The sequence below is a fragment of the Benincasa hispida genome, chromosome 9 (assembly GCF_027475165.1).
Source record: "Benincasa hispida cultivar pf3 chromosome 9, pf3_genome.v1.1, whole genome shotgun sequence".
Lineage (NCBI taxonomy): Eukaryota > Viridiplantae > Streptophyta > Magnoliopsida > Cucurbitales > Cucurbitaceae > Benincasa > Benincasa hispida.
The window spans coordinates 20,960,702-20,977,303 of NC_143486.1; the positions used below are offsets into that span (position 1 = coordinate 20,960,702).

The following is a 16,602-nucleotide window of genomic DNA, read 5'->3' on the forward strand; positions in this document are numbered from 1 at the left end:
AGCCAAACGGAGGGGTTAACCAAGGGATTCCTCTGTAGTGATCATAGGAGCCTGAGCCCTCCATGCAATATTTAGACATGGATGTCTATCAAAATCTTCCAACAAGGACACTGCCCATTGAATAAGAACGAACTGAGGAAAGATATGGTCATCGAACACCAGTAGATTGTGCATGTGCCAAATAAATAAGGTAATGAGGATGAAAAGGCAAATATCCAACAGGCTCAACAACTCATAGGCCCTACAAAAGAGAAAAACAACATCCGGTTAAAGAATATCAGTAAGAGGAAGACAAAGAGACCAATGGGCCCAAATATGTTGTTGGGTTTTATGTTCTAAAACTCGCAGTTTGTAGATGTTAAACATATTCTATTATCAATAAAAGATGTTATTCAACATTTCTTCAATAAAGTATTGAATCTATTAATTGCATTTATAAAGTCTAAATCCAATAAACTAAGATCCATGGCCCTTATATAAATACGTGAACTTTATGTAGAGACATAAAGATGGATCAAGTTCGAGTAAATAGTCAAAACGGTCTATAGTACATGATTAAGGTTGAGTACCTTATTCTGGTAACACTATTGGATGTGTCCTACTCTGTATCTGTTACAAGTTGTTGTAAAGATATTACAAACGAAATGATCCAGATTCGTTCATGTATTGACATGAAGAGTGAGGTCATCTTATGCAATGAGTTTGCATAAGACTAGACCAAAAAATAAGTCACTCTTACTTTATAATGCTATTTACTATTTAAGACTAACTATTTCGCGTAGATGATCTAGGTAGCTCGATCTTAATCCTGAGTTAACTATGAACTCCTGTTTATTCGGGATTATCCTTAGATTTGCATAGGTGAGGGTTGGCTTAACAGCGCCGACTCAATAAGCCTTCCATTTCAGGGATAAAACTGGGTAGATAGATGGGGAATTAGGGTGGAAGCCGAAATTCACGCCTACCCAATTTAGGGATAGGAGAAAGGTTATTCTCTTAAATACTGAATCCATATCTTGAATAAGGGGCCTAACCCTCTCACTGGCTCGAGAAGGATTTGGTTTAGTGATTGGATCATAAATCAATTGTTCGTTAGAGGAGCAGTTGGAACTTAAGGAACAAGTTATAATGTCGAGAATAAAACAACACATTGACCCAGTCGGTATTACGAACAACCTGTGAAGGGTCGACTTACTAGTTATGATTATATTGTGTGGACACAAATATATCTATAGTGAGGAGAGTATAACTATCGAGCTATAGTAGTGTGACTCGATAATTAACGAATATTGATTAATTTGGTCTAAAGAGTTTAGCCAATTAATCTTAATCGTTGGAGCTCATGATTTGTAGGTCTATAAAGTCCCTCTACTAGCTCGTAAAACATACACCTTGAATTATTAAGTTGAGTGAATTTGGAATGAAATCAATTTGAATTGTTCAAATTGAATTTCAATTTGAAATTAGGGTTTTGAGTTTGAATTAGTTCAAAATCAAATTAGGGTTTGCTTAATTATATTCGATATAATTAACGTTTAATTTGTTGAAATTAGACAAAATTAGAGAGTTCATAATATTTAAATATTTATTTAGATATTAATTACATGAATAGGATTCATGTTTAAAATTAGGTGTGTGATTAATTTAATATTTGATATAAATTATTCTTTAATTAATTAAATATGTTTAATTGATTTTTTCGATTTCAATTTAATTTGAGAAATTGAATTTTGATAATTTAAATTTAATTAATTATGAATTAATAAATTAAATTTTGGTTGATTTTTGAAACCAATTAAAATTTGAATTTGAAAAATGGAAAAATAACAAAGTGGGGTTTTCCCACTTTCACCTCCAAGCATGAGGTATTTTTCATGCACAATCATACCAAATTTCCACCTCAATTGTTGAAGGGGTTGCTGGCATTGAAATTTCAGAGATTGCTTACATGCTGCTGAAGTATAAAACACCTTCAATTTGTTGAGAGGAAGGTGATAGACTGAGAATTGAAGGCTGGGAAAAGCTTTCTGGTTCATCTTCTTCTTTCTCTTCAAACTCACAAAAACACTTATCAAATTCACTCAAATTTGAGTTCCACCACTCAAGTTCAAGACTGAGAATAGTAGAGAAGGTCTCTTGGTGGTTTACTACCGATTTGGAGATTGGTTTGAAGTGAATAGCAGCTTGGAATTGGAAGATTTCATTTAAGGTAAGTTCTATTTCAAACCCTCTTGTGAAAGTATGCTTTTAGAACTCAAATTAAATGTAATTAGAGTGCTTATTGATTTTGTTTGCTTCTGTTGCGTGCTTGTATATTCCTTCATATGTTTCATTCGTTTACACTCCCAAAAAGCATGAATGCTTGATTCAAAAGCCTTATGACATAAAAGACACCCTCCACTAGTGATAGTTGTACAATAAGCTAAAGAGTTGCATGTCGGAAGAAAGTTTAGACACGCACGCCATATAATAATTTTTGTTTTATGAGGGATAGAGAGAGCCCAACGATTTCTAGAATTTCTCCATATCACAAGTTAATGAAGACGATGCACCCACTGTTAAGGCTAAAACCAATTTGTACCTACTCTTTACAAAGTAAAATCTTTTTTCATCGTAGTGCCAAAAGAATTTATTCGTGCAAGGTAAAAAGCAAAGGGGTATGTTTTTTATGATTACAACATCATTCAAACATAATAACTCATAAATCAGTTCATAATTCCATTGCCCATTACAAATAAGATCATCCACCAAAGACACAGATAGGGGCCCACGCAAAGATAAAAGCTTGAAAATTGATTATTTAGGAACCCATTGATCAATTCATCGTCCCCAATTCTCCAATGCCCTCCTTTAAGAGTCAGCTCCTGCCCCTATAATATGATGCGCCAAGTATAGGAGGGACGATTACCTAGTCCTACAAGGAGAAAAGAAGAATTTGGAAAGTACTTAACCTTTAACGTCCGAGCCACAAGGGATTGTTCTCTTTCCATGATACGCCAGATGTTTTGCCAGCAATGTTTGATTGATTAGGTGGATGTCATGGAAACCCAATCCACCTTTCTCCTTAGGATAGGTCATGTGTTTCCAACTAACCCAATGAGTTTTGTTACCTTTATCAGAACCATTCCACTAAAAATTTTCCATAATTTGATTTAGCTCATTATAAACCTCCCAAAGACAGTTTAAATCAATACATAATGTATGGTAGAATAGCTTGGGCCACCCCTTTTATGAACACTTATTTGCTAGCTTTTGAGAACAGATGGCCATTCCACCCCAGCAGACCTTTATGCACTTTATTTTTAATATAAGACAATGATACATGCTTATTCTTAGATAATGACAAGGGGACACCTGAATACTTTTTATGGTTATGGACCATTTTGATTTGAGCTAATTGAAAATAGCAGTCTTCTTGGCAGCAAGAATATGAGAGTCAAAGGCAATAGCTGACTTATCGTAGTTGATAACCTGCCCTGAGGCTTTCTTATGAACATCTAGGATACGAGCGATCTCTTGAGATGCAAGGATTGTAGCCTTAATGAAAACAAGGTTATCATCTAAAGAAAAAAAAAATCTCAAACCAAATTCATCTAGTGATTTTGTTTGATTTTTCAATAAGATAATGAATTGTCATTTAGAAAGTTGATTCTTTTAGTTTGACTGAATCTTTTAATTTAAAAACCATAATAAACCGAAATAATAAACTTATCTTCTTGAACCACACATTAAATTTAGAGTTACCTTACAAATTTCTCTAATCTATTCTGAATCATATTTTCACCATGATTATTTTCATTTTTTTTTTTTTTCCTTAGACAAGCTTTGAAATCCTATCAAATTATTAAAGCACATTACATAAATTTGAATGCATCCATATGTAAACTTTACATAAAATACTATGGCTGATTTATAGAAACCTCAGGGATTTGTCCCACATCGATTATTTTGAGGAAGGTGGAGAGAGAAGGTGAGTATAAAATCGGTGGTGTAAGGCTTTGAAAAGCATACCTTTCTCGGCCTTTTGGCTAAGATCAAGTGTAGTATCTGTTCTTATCAGTTTAATATCTGATACGTGGGCCATCGGCCCACATGATATTAAATTTATTTTTCAAGGGTGAAGGTCCACCACAATAGCTTGCTATTGGGCCCTTCGAGCGTCGCCCATGCGTTGCACTATTGCTTGGGCCTGGCGCGCCCCTCCAAATTTAGTTTGTAAAATTTCTTATTTTATGTGATGTAAGTCAATTGAGGCTAAATACGATATGCCATTATTCAGTTTCTATTAGTTAACTGAGTTGAATTGTATTGGCTTGTGACTGTGGCAAGATTTGTTATTATTTTTAAATTAAAAGAATTGTTGAGAGTTTTTCTTCTACTCAAAATTAAGAATTGTAAATGAACATATTTAAGGCGTATTAGAAAAAGGAATTGACTAAAAAAACTTGAAATTTTATAGGTTGGTTTTTTCAATTAGATCTTTTTCTACTCATATTTAAGAAATGTAAATAAAAAAACAAATAAGTTTAATTATAAGAAAATTTGGATTTTTAGCCAATTCCATCGTTTTAGAATCAAGGGTTCTAAGCTTAGAACATTTAAAATTGAAATTAACAAAATTAAACTGACTAAATAGAATTTAAATTGATATTGGGTAAAAAAATCAAATTAATTTAAGGGAAAATGGAAATTTTGATGGTGAATATATTTTTTAAAATATGTGGTAAATTCAAGCTCTTTGGAGACATTGACCAAATTTCTGGTAAGGTTTCTTTCAATGAGTTTTTTTTTTTTAAAGAAAAAACTTAAACCAATTTCAACTTTCATTAAATTTAAACTCAGTGTAAGTGTTTTTATATAAAAATAAATAAATAAAATATTTGCCATTCTTAGTTTTGAGTTGAAAAATTCTCACAAATTTTCTGGAGTTGAATTTATAGGAAAATTTTCAATTATGGGAAATCCTAAGGAGTTCTTTTTCCAAATTAAAAATAAAACAAATCTATCACAAATATGAGCAGAAACTTTGCCAAAAACATGGAGACAAATAAAATAGAACACTAAAGTTTAAGTTTAAAAAATAGGTATGAAAATTGTGTCAAGTAAAGGTGAAATTGAAGACATCTTTGAAGACATTTGAAAGAGAGATAAAAATAGACAAAATGTTATTTTTATGATGTGGACCCCTTCACTAATAATTTAAAAAGTGGTTAGAATAAGGTTTTTTTTTTTTTTTTTAATGTTTGTTTTGAAAGACGATTTTAACCCTTTTCCATTTATATCCAAGTGAACAATTTTTAAGAAATACATGAAGGTTTAAAGACCTAGAACTGTATAAATTTTTTGGATGGTTAAAAGATTTTTTTTAAGGGATGGTGTTTGCCAACTTTTAAAGAAAGATTACATATTAAAACTCATGCAATTTTCTTTTGAAACAAAGCTCTTTCAAAAAATAAATTAAAATAAATAAATAAAAGCACTCTCAATAATCAAAAGAGGTCAAAAGAGAGCGATTTTTTTAAATTAACTTACGTAAAAGTAATCATTTCTTCCCTAAATTTTTAAAACTAACGTTTTGATTCATGTATTTTAGGATTAGTAACAATTTAGTCCTATTATAAGTTATCAACTTGTCTCTCCTTTCTTTGTTAATTAAGGCCTATTTTAGTAATCATTTCTTTTTTTTTTTTTGAAAATTAAACGTATAAATAATACTTCCACTTCCAAATGTTTTCCTTAGTTATATAGTTTTTACAAATGAATTAATAAACCAAGCCAAATTTTGAAAATTTAAAAAACTAGCTTTTAATTTTTAATTTAATTTTTATTTTTAGAATTTGGTTAAGAATTCAATCATTAAAAATGCAGATTAAGAAATAAAATCTAAATACAAAACAAAACGAAATGGCTAGTAAACTCCCGTGAAGATTTGAAGAGTTGGACAACTTCTTTTCATGAAATTAGTTTTCCAGTGTGTGGAGTTCCAACAGAAAAAATAATATATCATGGAGGATTAGAAGATCCAGTCTTCAAGTCTTGAAATTTGTCAGCATTTTGAGTAATTCGGCATGGGAAAGTTGGTTGGCGGAGTGAAAATAAAACTCATTTCCACCTACTCTTTTCAAACCAAGAGAGCAAAGTCTGCATTGGCGTTTTGACCCAAATTCTTCGAGAAATTCGGATCAAATCTCAAAAGCCTCTCTGTAAATTTGTACTTAACTGAAAATCCCCTTTTTTGGAACTACGAATTTTTTAGATTCAAAATGTGAGGATGAAATGAGGAAAAACTCTGCTTGCTTGTGGTAGGAGTTAGTAATTTCCTCTCCACTTGCCTAGTTCTTAAACCCCTTTCCGATCGAATTTTATCTCGATATTCTCTCAGATGTATGCAAGATCATTGCGGAGACGAGGGTGGCGCAATTTCACTCACTTGGAAACAAAAGTCGGGCAAGAAATTTGTTAAAACTCTTCAAAACTTTGTCATCAGATGTCAAACCTAGTCTGAGACAAATTGTGGACGAAGCAGTAAAAAATCCTAGTGAAGAAAAAAGACTGGCAAGTTGACAAGAAAATTTACTGAAAAGATTAGATTATTGTCAATCTTAAAGTATAGGGACCAAATAACTACTAAAAAACAACAATTAGCCAATTTTCTTCCAAAAGTACCTAAACAATGTCTCATCATTCAAAAGTGAGACAAATATAGATATAGTATAGAGCTGCCTACAGACAGGAGTCTGCTACAGACTAACCAGAGTCCATCCACCAAATTATCTCGGATGAACCTGAAATAATTCTTTTAAAATTAAAAAAAGGGATCTTCATTAAGGTTACTAAAAGTTTCATTAAGGATATGACCTTCATTGAAGTAATTATTAGGGTTGCAAACTGGCTCTTCCCCAAACACTACTAAACAGTTTCAACTTCCACAGAAGAATATGCCAATATCAATTCATCCAACCAAATACAGATTACAATATCATCACTTTGCTAAGACGACAACAACACTCTCAGAGTAAGAAAAGTATTTTCAAAACCAACCAAAAGAAAGGAGCTACGTGAGCAAAATTTATAGATATTAAAACTTCAGAAATAAACAAGAGTTGCATCATCTCATAACTCATAGAAACCTTGCTATATTCTATATAGAAAACTTCAAGCAGGTATGGAAATATGATTTCAACAACGTTTAATATGAGAAAGACCGCTACAACTAATCCTACTGAAAACAATGCTTCCAAAATATAAGGATTTTAACCTCAATCTTCCTCCTCGCCCTCGTTCTCGGCAATGTTGAAGTATCTTAATTCATAGACGTTGCGGTCCTTGTTCGAAGCAATAACTCGAAGCCAATCTCTAACGTTGTGTTTCTTCAAATACTTCTTAGTCAAGTATTTGAGATACCTGGGATTCAACAGAGAAGACAATCAACAAAGTCAACTGGGAGTTTACAGGCGTGCTTTCCAACAAAACAATCATAATTTTAAAGAGCAAGATCGCCTTCTTCTTTCAAAACTCACACATGTATTTCTAAGTTCATCCATAACATGGAACCATAAAAGGAGAAGAATGGATACATAAAGTGTTACAACTACAAGAGGTGGCTGATTGAGAAATTAATAAGCAGACAAGTAACATCCTTAACGAGTCCCTCTATTACAATAAATCAGATATGTATTCCAAATAAAATTCCCCGAATAAAGACGTAGCGTTAACACACCCAACAACACGAGATACCCAAAGCTTATGGATTTAAGAACTTCACAAAATGAGAAAATAAAAATGACCCAGAAATCAGAGAGCACACGAAATCAACAACCCGGAGAGGAAGAACTAGTATGAGATAAATGAGTACTTCTTGATGAAGAAACTTCTCCGTTTACACTATATCATGGCTGAAAACTCAGATCAATTGGTGGAATATATCCCAATAATGTTCATGAATTCCACAATCCAATACAATATGCAACAAATTTCCAACAAAACAAAGAAAACAAAGATCAATCCGGAGCATTCCAATGCGTATTCCCAACCAAATCAACAAGCGCACGAACAAAACTCATCCAGAAAATAGAAGTACTACCAGATACAAAACAATGGCTACCTCTTGGAGAAATTGCTATCGGAGTTGACGGTGATCTTGTTCTTGTCCCGAGTGACGGTAACGGAGTCGCCAAGTGCCCCAGCTTTGCCGCCGACCTTGATCCTCTCGAGAAGAAACTTCTCCAACGAGGCGATGTCCATGATCTTGTCCTCAACTGGCTTCGCACAATCGATGACGAAGGTCACGCCCTTCTTCTTCCCCTTCGGGCCACCGGATGCGGCTGCTCCACGGCTCATTTTTGCTTCCGCTCTGCAACTTGTTGCTCTAACTTCCTGCAGAGATGTATAGAACAATCGGCGCTGATTTTAGGGTTTTGAGTTGATGTTTCAAAGCACGAAGGATATATGCTTTCTTTAAGCAGAAATGACCCATTTAATTTCGAATTTGTTAAAGTATCCTCTTTTTTCAATGACCCATTTTAATTTTAAATTGTATAACTAATACATCCAGATATATATGAATAGAAATGTCCACGGAGCGGGGCGCAATGGGGTCGGGGATGCCATTCCCCATCCCGCTCCCCATTGCATTCCACATCCTGTGAAAATTTCCCGATACTTTTTTTTTTGTAAAAAAACTAATTAATTTAAATAACTAATGTGAGCAAAATTTAATTAAATAATTAACTTTATCATTAAATTGTTTATTATAAATAGTTTTATATGACAATTTGAATTTAAAGATAAATTACTCAAATTTTGGCCTAAAAAAGCTAATTAATTTTTTTAGTAGAAATAAATAAATATAAATCAAATTATTCACGTATATAATTTATATTTAAACATTCAATCTAAACACATTCATTATGTCTCCCAATAAATACTCAAATTTGAAATTTAAATGTAATAATTATATAATAATAATAACAACATAACATTAAATAACTATATTAAATAAATAAGTAAAAGCTAATCGAGGCGGGGACGAGAAACGGGGTGGGGTCGGGGCCGGGGAATGCATTCCCTGTCCCCGTCCCCGTTTAGCTCATGGGAAATTTTTTTTCCTTCATTCTCCACGGGGAATCCTCGTCCCCGTGGGGAAATTGAGCATCTACATATATGAATTTACACAAGTGGTAGAATTGTTTTTATTTTTGTTTTCAAATCTATATTCTATTAAGGTTATATATTGAAACTAATTGAATTACGTATAAATTGGCTTGTTTTTATTGTTGATGTTAATTTGTTGTCTTATCCACCAACCGAGTTAGGTAATGATGTAAATCTCCGTCTATTACTTAAAACTTTAATTGGTTATTAAAGTGTATCGAAGACGATTAGAAAAAGTTTGATTTCTATCATTTGCATGTTCTCTAATATTGTTTTGTCATTCGAAAAGTTAGCAATAAAAAATAATTGATCTCGACTTGTTTTTATATAATGATGCACATGCTTTCATTGTTGTTTTGGATTATTTTTATTTTACTTTTCGTATTTATTAGTGTTTAGGTTAGCTTGCACACCTATGAATTGTTTTCATTGAATAATTGTTTGACCCTATTGCATTTGGTTGTCAATAAAAATTGTAGGATAACAAATCTTTAGTAGATGGTCATCATCACTTTAACAATTTATCTCTGAGTACTCTATTATTTGTTGTTTTTTTCAAGTTTGACAACTGTGACGGTGGGAGATAAAGTCATCAACTTTTTGCTATGGTAATTAAATCATCATTCTCTAAACTTTGTTAGGATCGACATCTTATTATTATTATCATTTTGTATCCTAAACACATTAATAGTAAATCAACTCGACTCAAAGTAGAGCAAATGAGATGTATGATTGAGCGACGTGTACCTTGGATCAAATGTTACCAAGGACTTTCCCAGTGTAAACTTTGATTATCAATGTAAAATGAGGAAAAACATTTATGGGCGTGTTTGGAGGTGGGAGTTAAGTGAGTGGGGTGAAATTACAGATTACACACCTGATTTGGTTCAAAGAGTTAACTCATAATGCACTTCATAAATTATTAGCATCAATGTTAATGACTCATTAACTCTTAATAGGCCCACAACTAAATAAATTGTTGAGATTAAACAACTCCATTCCTCATTTCAAACGCTTATAATGATTTGTCTACACAAATTAAAAATGTACAATAGCAAATATCTATTCAAGTAAAATAAATTACAACGTCCATTCATCCACATCGTACATTAAAAATGATTGGACTATGCTTATAATATAACAATTTTAAGAATTAGGTGTATGTCCATTATGTAAAAATATATATACACGATATAATTTTAATATTTCTTCAAAAATGGGACTACTTGTTGTTTGTTGTTAAATTACATTAGTTAAAGAAAGAGAAAATAATGAAGAAAGGTTTATTGTTACTCCTAAATTTCAAACATTATATTAGTTATCATTATGAGCTTTCAATTTCAATACATTCGACCGTAGGTTTAGTCAAATATTACAATAACCATCATTTTTCACAAATTTATTTACTAATTAAGTGGGTGTTTGAAATAACTATTCAAGTGTTTAGTTTTAAAAATAAAATATTTAAAAAATGATATTTTTTATCACCATTTAAAATAGCTTTTAAAATATATTCAAAGTTGATTTTAAACTATTTTTATCACAAGATTTTGATTTTTTTTTTTTTTTTGTATATATATATATATATATATATAACTTTCATTGAAAGCATATGAGAACATTTCTTTTAACAAATTTTTAAGCGAAAGATGGGGTAAAGTTGTCACATTTTTTTTTAGTTAAAAGTTAAATGTTTATGTTAAAAATCATACAATCGAACAAATTTTGGGGTGGAGATGCATTTTTTCACAACGAAAGAAAAAGGGTTAAAAAAGTTTCAAAACGACGTAGTATAGTTGGTACTTGGAAGAGAGCTCTCTGCATATGGGTCCTGAAGGAGATTGCGAATTGAAAGATGGAAGAAGAACTAAACGGCGTCGTTCCATGTTCTTCCCTCGCCGTCGAATCCACCATTCGTGTCGGAACGGTAAACTTCACGAACAATTTCTCAACCTATAATTCGATTTTCTTTCATTTCTCCCTCTGAATCGCCTTTCCCTCTTCATCTTCAGGCCGGCGCTCTATGGGGTTTGTGTATGGGGCCGTACAATTCTCGTAAAAATGGTAATCTGAAGCTCAAATTTCGAAAATATATCTCATCAGTTGTTTCTTCTATTGCAATTCATCTTCTATACTTAATTCGCTTTCTCACTTATACAGGCCTCAGTGGCGTCGGCCATGCTGCTTTTGTGGTACCATATACTTGCTATTTTGCTTTGATTTTCTATTATTTGATTATGTTGTTGCATTGTGGCGTTTATCCGATTTGAAATTGATTCTTTGTGAACTATTTTGCAGGCAAAGTCTGTTGGAAAATACGGCTTTCAATGTGGTAATGGTCGATTGTTTTAGTCTTTTGGCCGTTATAGATTGTTGAACTGTGTTTATGGCTGATTTTTTTGCTTGGTTTTGTTCTAGTCGAAGAAATAGCTAAATATTTTGGGTTTTAGGACTTGTTGCTGGAACTTTTACTCTGACTCACTGTGGGATTCAAAGATATAGAAGGAAGAATGATTGGGTTAGTCACATTTATGAAATGATTCATTTTCACATTTATCATATGTTTGAATGTATTCCACTGTGAAGGTTGCCTAGCTGCATTCCCAGAACTTGACCTCCCTTATTTCGTTGTGCATTAGATGATTAACCCAAAAAATGCATCCCTGCTTTTGAGTGAATAGTATCTCAAGAAAAGACAATTGTTAATGGGTGTGGTAGAATCATTATACTTCAAATTGTTCCAATCTAAAGCCACATCATTGGAAAGGCTCACGTGTTTATCTTAGAACCTATAGGTTCTTATCCAAAATAATCTTAGAACCTACAGGTTCTTATCCCAAAAAATCTTAGAACCTACAGGCTACCAATTAATATATGTCTATACCCTTATAATTTATTAGATAACTATGAGTTCCACCCCAAAATCAAATGATAATGAGAGGAGTAACTCATGTATCTTATAAATATTGTGATGTTTTTTCATCCTTTTGATATGGGATCCTCAACATGCCTATCAAGATGGTGTTTCTTTGAGTTTACCATTGATGGGTCAAATCCTAATTCTTGGATTGAAATCATTTCCAAAACCAATAGCAGTGGAAGGAGTAACTCATATATCTTATAAAGATTGTGAAATCTCTTTATCTTTTCGATGTGGGATCCTTAACATGATAAGCTTTGTATTGTTATACTTGCACCCTAATCATGGTACGAGTCTCATCTTTCCAGTTACTTTCGAAATATATAAAGATTGTGAAATCTCTTTATCTTTTCGATGTGGCATCACAGTCTGCTCAGATGAGCCCGACTCATCGTCACCCGGGTTTCCCCCCCCCCCCCCCTTTTTACCAAGCTTCCAATGCTCGTAACATCTTCTACTCCAACGTTTCCCCTAACGCTTCCATTCTGGCTACCATTGACTGCTCTGTTATTTGCTACATTTCCATAAACCGTTGGTCCATCCTAGTCTCCGTCCTTACCTGCAATAAGGTTAGTTGTTCCTCTAGAGTAGACATTCTTGCTTCCCTTTTCTTCACCATTCCCCAAGGAGCAATGACTCTGGTACCAAAATGATAGAACTCGACTTATGTATTTACTATTTTGGCTAAATTGCCAAGGAAGTCGAGACTTTCCTCTTGTACACCTGCTCACTGAGCATCCACAAGATTACAATCAAGATGCCTTAGCTCACCACCCCTCCTTCCCTTCTTAAATACCCGAATTGGTAACTAACCCAATTTTCTGTGGGCCCACAAGATCCACATTCTCTAACTAATTTTATTCCTTCACCCATTACCCTTTGTTTCTTCATTTACATTTGCTTCCTTTCCCATACCTCTCTTATTTCGTTTCCTCTCATATCTCTTAATGATTGGGGGTCTATCAAATCTCTCCATTTTAACCAGGTTTTGAGTGAAGGTCACCTAGCTTTAGCAGTTTTCACTACCTGACTACCTTTTTGTGGGAAAAATGGGTGAGTGGAAATATAAAGGTATCCAAAAGTATTCACAACACTACCACGGGTTTGGATCCACTCATTTTAAAATGATTTACTTTTCTAAAATATAATTTAATTCCTTGAACCATAAAGGGACAATCTAGTGTTTATAGAATTTATCATGTTAGAAGTGTCTTAAAGTTTTCTTTATTAGTTTTATAGTTACATTGATAGAAATGCTATCAGGATGTTATTAGAGTAATAAGGATATATTAGTAAATTTGTTAGGGGGTTTGTTATTCTTGTTGGTTATAAGATACGGGAGAGGGAAATGAAGAAGATAGACATTATTGTGGTGAGTGAATTAGCGTTTGAGAGAGATCTCAAGAGGGTAGCGTCCAAGTTCCTCTAATTACTTGGTTTATTTTATAAGTTTCTTTACCTTTTTACTACAATACATTGTGGTTCTGTTTCGCTTCCTATCATACATGTCTTTATTTTGGTTAAAAAGATCTAAGATCAATAAAATGCACATTTTAAAACTTGATGTAGAAATCCCGTGTGTTATATGTGATTGGCTTTCACACAATTCTGTTGCTGCAATTGTCGGCAGGAGAAAGAACTGACCTTTTAACTTGGAATTGTTAGTGTAACTCTCGGTAGATGAAATCTCAACTGTATCTGGAATTTGAGAACCATTCATGTAGACTTGTATTTACATTGAGAATTTATTGTTGCTTAATGTATCTTCTTAAAAAAGAATCAATTGCTGCTTAATATATTGAGACTTGTTCTAACAAAATGTATTGAAACTTGCGTGACATACTGAAACTATTTCCTGTTCTACAAAAATATTCTGGGACTTGCAGTTTTCTTTGGTGTGTTGAGAGGGTTTGATCCCAGCTAGGTTTTATGTTTTGTTGTGGGCATTTGCATCTTTAGATTTTTTAAATTATTCGTTAGGCCTGTACTTTTTTGGACTGGAGCCTTTTCTTGTAGGTTAGTTCTGGTTGGCATATTTGCTTGCCTTTTTTCCCCCTCTTGTATACATTTTCTCTCAATGAAAGTTTGAGTTTCCTGATTAAAAAAACTTAGTTATTGCATATCTTATAGTCAATACCTCTTGCTTGGCTTACAACTATTAGGATATCAGATATGCATTGTCTTTATGTTTACTGAACAGTTTTTTTTCTTGTTTCCATCTTCGATACATTTCATATTTCCTCCCTCATTCGATTGATTATTACAATGCCAGAAATACCAACTTGTCCAACGACCAAGTTAACAGCAACTTTAGGAAATATATTTTTACAGCTCCTTTTTTCCATTTGGCAGTTGAATGGTTTGATTGCGGGTGCGGTCGCAGGAGCAGTGATTGCTACAAGGACTAGAAGTTGGTCGCAGGTAGTTGGGATGACTGCTCTTGTCTCTGCCTTCAGTGCTGCTGCTGAATATTCGAGATCACTTTAGAATACCTCTTGTAGGAACAAAACCGTGAGGTACCCAGCATTTAATCCATTTTCAGAACTTCCACTTGTGAATGACATGCTACATACTATTACAAAATATTCTTCTATATGATAATGTAATCTAACTGTCCAGGATAAATTCAGCAAGTGTCCTCTCATTATTCAACAAAAATTGTTTGGTGTGTCCCCAAAGGTTGGTCCGTATCCGTCGAAGGAGGGACCGAACCTCGTTATGTCGACTGGATTTGATCTTCGCAATTGCGGCTAACTTCTGGGGAGTTAAAGCCGGAAATGATGGAAAGTAACTCCTTTTGATGTATAACAGCTCTAAGTGACTGCTATATCAGAAGATGAAACATCATATGCAAAGTAGCTGATGTTCCCTTTCTTTCTTTAGTTTTACTTCTATCATTCTGTCTCAATTAACTCCTCTTTCTGAGAATCAGATCTATAATTTCTATAAGCTTCGAGTTTGATTGTGTTTTTTCTGAAGTAAACTCATAAGTTTTCATTGATTCGTTGAGAAGTTACCTGATGGAAAATACCTATCAAGTTTTTCTTCCAAAATTACTCTAGAATGTTTATTTCAGATATATTTTTGGAAACCAGATAATTTGTTTGTTTGTTTTTTTTAAAAATTATACCCTCCAATTTGCAGGTGTATCAATTAGACTCGGAAAAAGGCCAAATGGGTAAGGGATCATGGATTTAATATCATTCGGGTTTCCACCCAAATATTGTAGGGTCGGTCGGGTATTTCGTGAGATTAGTTGAGGTGTGTGTAAGTTTCACGGATATTAAAAAAAAAAAACTAATAATAACAACAATTTAAATTCAAACTTTTCCAAGTGACTCAATTTAGACACATGATAGTAATTTATAACTATATTTATCTGATTTTATTTAAATCAACTCAAAATTACTTAAATAATATATATATATATATATATATATATATATATATATTTAGTTCTTTCATGTGGCCAACATGGCCTTCCTCCCTAATCCTCACTTTCACAATTGTACTAAAAAAATAGATTCTTAGACTTCATATACTCTTTCACTTAAGATTGAAGTTCAAATATGTGTACTCAACTTGTTCTAAAAAATAGATTAATTAGAGAATATGAAATTTACCAATATTGATGAAAATCATTACCAAAGTCCGAAATATCAACGTCAAAGGAAATAACGAGGTCTCGATTTTATGAAAATATCGATAGAAATTTTGGAAAATTTTATGAAAATTGATGGAAATTGTTATAATTAGTTAACGAAACTTTGATTATGAGCGAATTAGACTATATTTAATCATTTTTAATCATCATTTTTATAAAGTAATACAACATTTAGATATAGTTGTAAAATATGTGTAAATGTTGCAAAAAAATTCTTTTAAAAAATAATAATTACAAAATAATATCAAATATTGAAAATTAGTTACAAAATTAAAGAACATGAAATATTTGCATGTAAAATAACTGGAAATTGTTTATTATAAAATGGTGTTGATACAAAAATGAAAAATCATAGCATTAAGTTAACATATAAGGATATGATACTCATGACATTAAATATAAGAGGGATGTAAAAGCATAACATTAAACATAACGCAATGTAATGGAAAAGAAAGAAGAAAAAGAAAACTCTATAAATAAATAAAACTTGAGAGAAAAATGAGAGGAATATTAGAGAACTCACGTCAATTCGAGTTTGAGGTGAAATTATGTTAAAATTCAATGGAAAAAAATTGAATGAAAAAACGTGGTTCATTCAAAATTTAAAAAAATGGTAAAAGAGAAAAAAACTTCCATTGAGCTAGCATATCTAATTGCTAATAAAAAAACACATATTTTTATGGAAATATCAAAATATCGATGGGAACTTTGAGATTGAAGAAAGTCGAAATTTCTTGCCAACTGGAATTTCAAGCCTAAATTTCGACCAAAATTTTAAACTAAAGCAAATATCAATTTAAACCTATGAATATTAGATGTTGCATCAGTTTAAATCCTAAACTAATAATTGTATCAATTTAAACCT

At 32.5% G+C, this 16,602-nt stretch overlaps 2 protein-coding genes and 1 non-coding gene across 3 annotated transcripts; 2 read left to right on the forward strand and 1 right to left on the reverse strand.

Moving 5' to 3' along the window:
• Window positions 1-4,007: 4,007 nt before the first annotated feature.
• On the forward strand, window positions 4,008-4,203 carry LOC120087389 (U2 spliceosomal RNA). The gene has a single exon (XR_005484525.1). It is a non-coding gene; the product is annotated as a U2 spliceosomal RNA (small nuclear RNA).
• A 2,840-nt stretch (window positions 4,204-7,043) lies between these two features.
• On the reverse strand, window positions 7,044-8,484 carry LOC120085075 (large ribosomal subunit protein eL22z-like). Its single transcript, XM_039040925.2, has 2 exons — window positions 8,105-8,484; window positions 7,044-7,404 (listed from the first exon to the last, which is right to left on the reverse strand). The coding sequence occupies exons 1-2, from the start codon at window positions 8,338-8,340 to the stop codon at window positions 7,260-7,262; spliced, it is 381 nt and encodes a 126-aa protein (XP_038896853.1). The 5' UTR covers window positions 8,341-8,484; the 3' UTR covers window positions 7,044-7,259.
• Window positions 8,485-10,883: 2,399 nt separating this feature from the next.
• Window positions 10,884-15,056, forward strand: ATOEP16-4 (Mitochondrial import inner membrane translocase subunit Tim17/Tim22/Tim23 family protein). Its single transcript, XM_039040844.2, has 7 exons — window positions 10,884-11,080; window positions 11,166-11,217; window positions 11,314-11,345; window positions 11,452-11,485; window positions 11,604-11,671; window positions 14,426-14,589; window positions 14,693-15,056. Exons 1-6 carry the CDS (start codon window positions 11,009-11,011, stop codon window positions 14,558-14,560), a joined length of 393 nt encoding a protein of 130 aa, XP_038896772.1. The 5' UTR covers window positions 10,884-11,008; the 3' UTR covers window positions 14,561-14,589; window positions 14,693-15,056.
• Window positions 15,057-16,602: the final 1,546 nt, after the last annotated feature.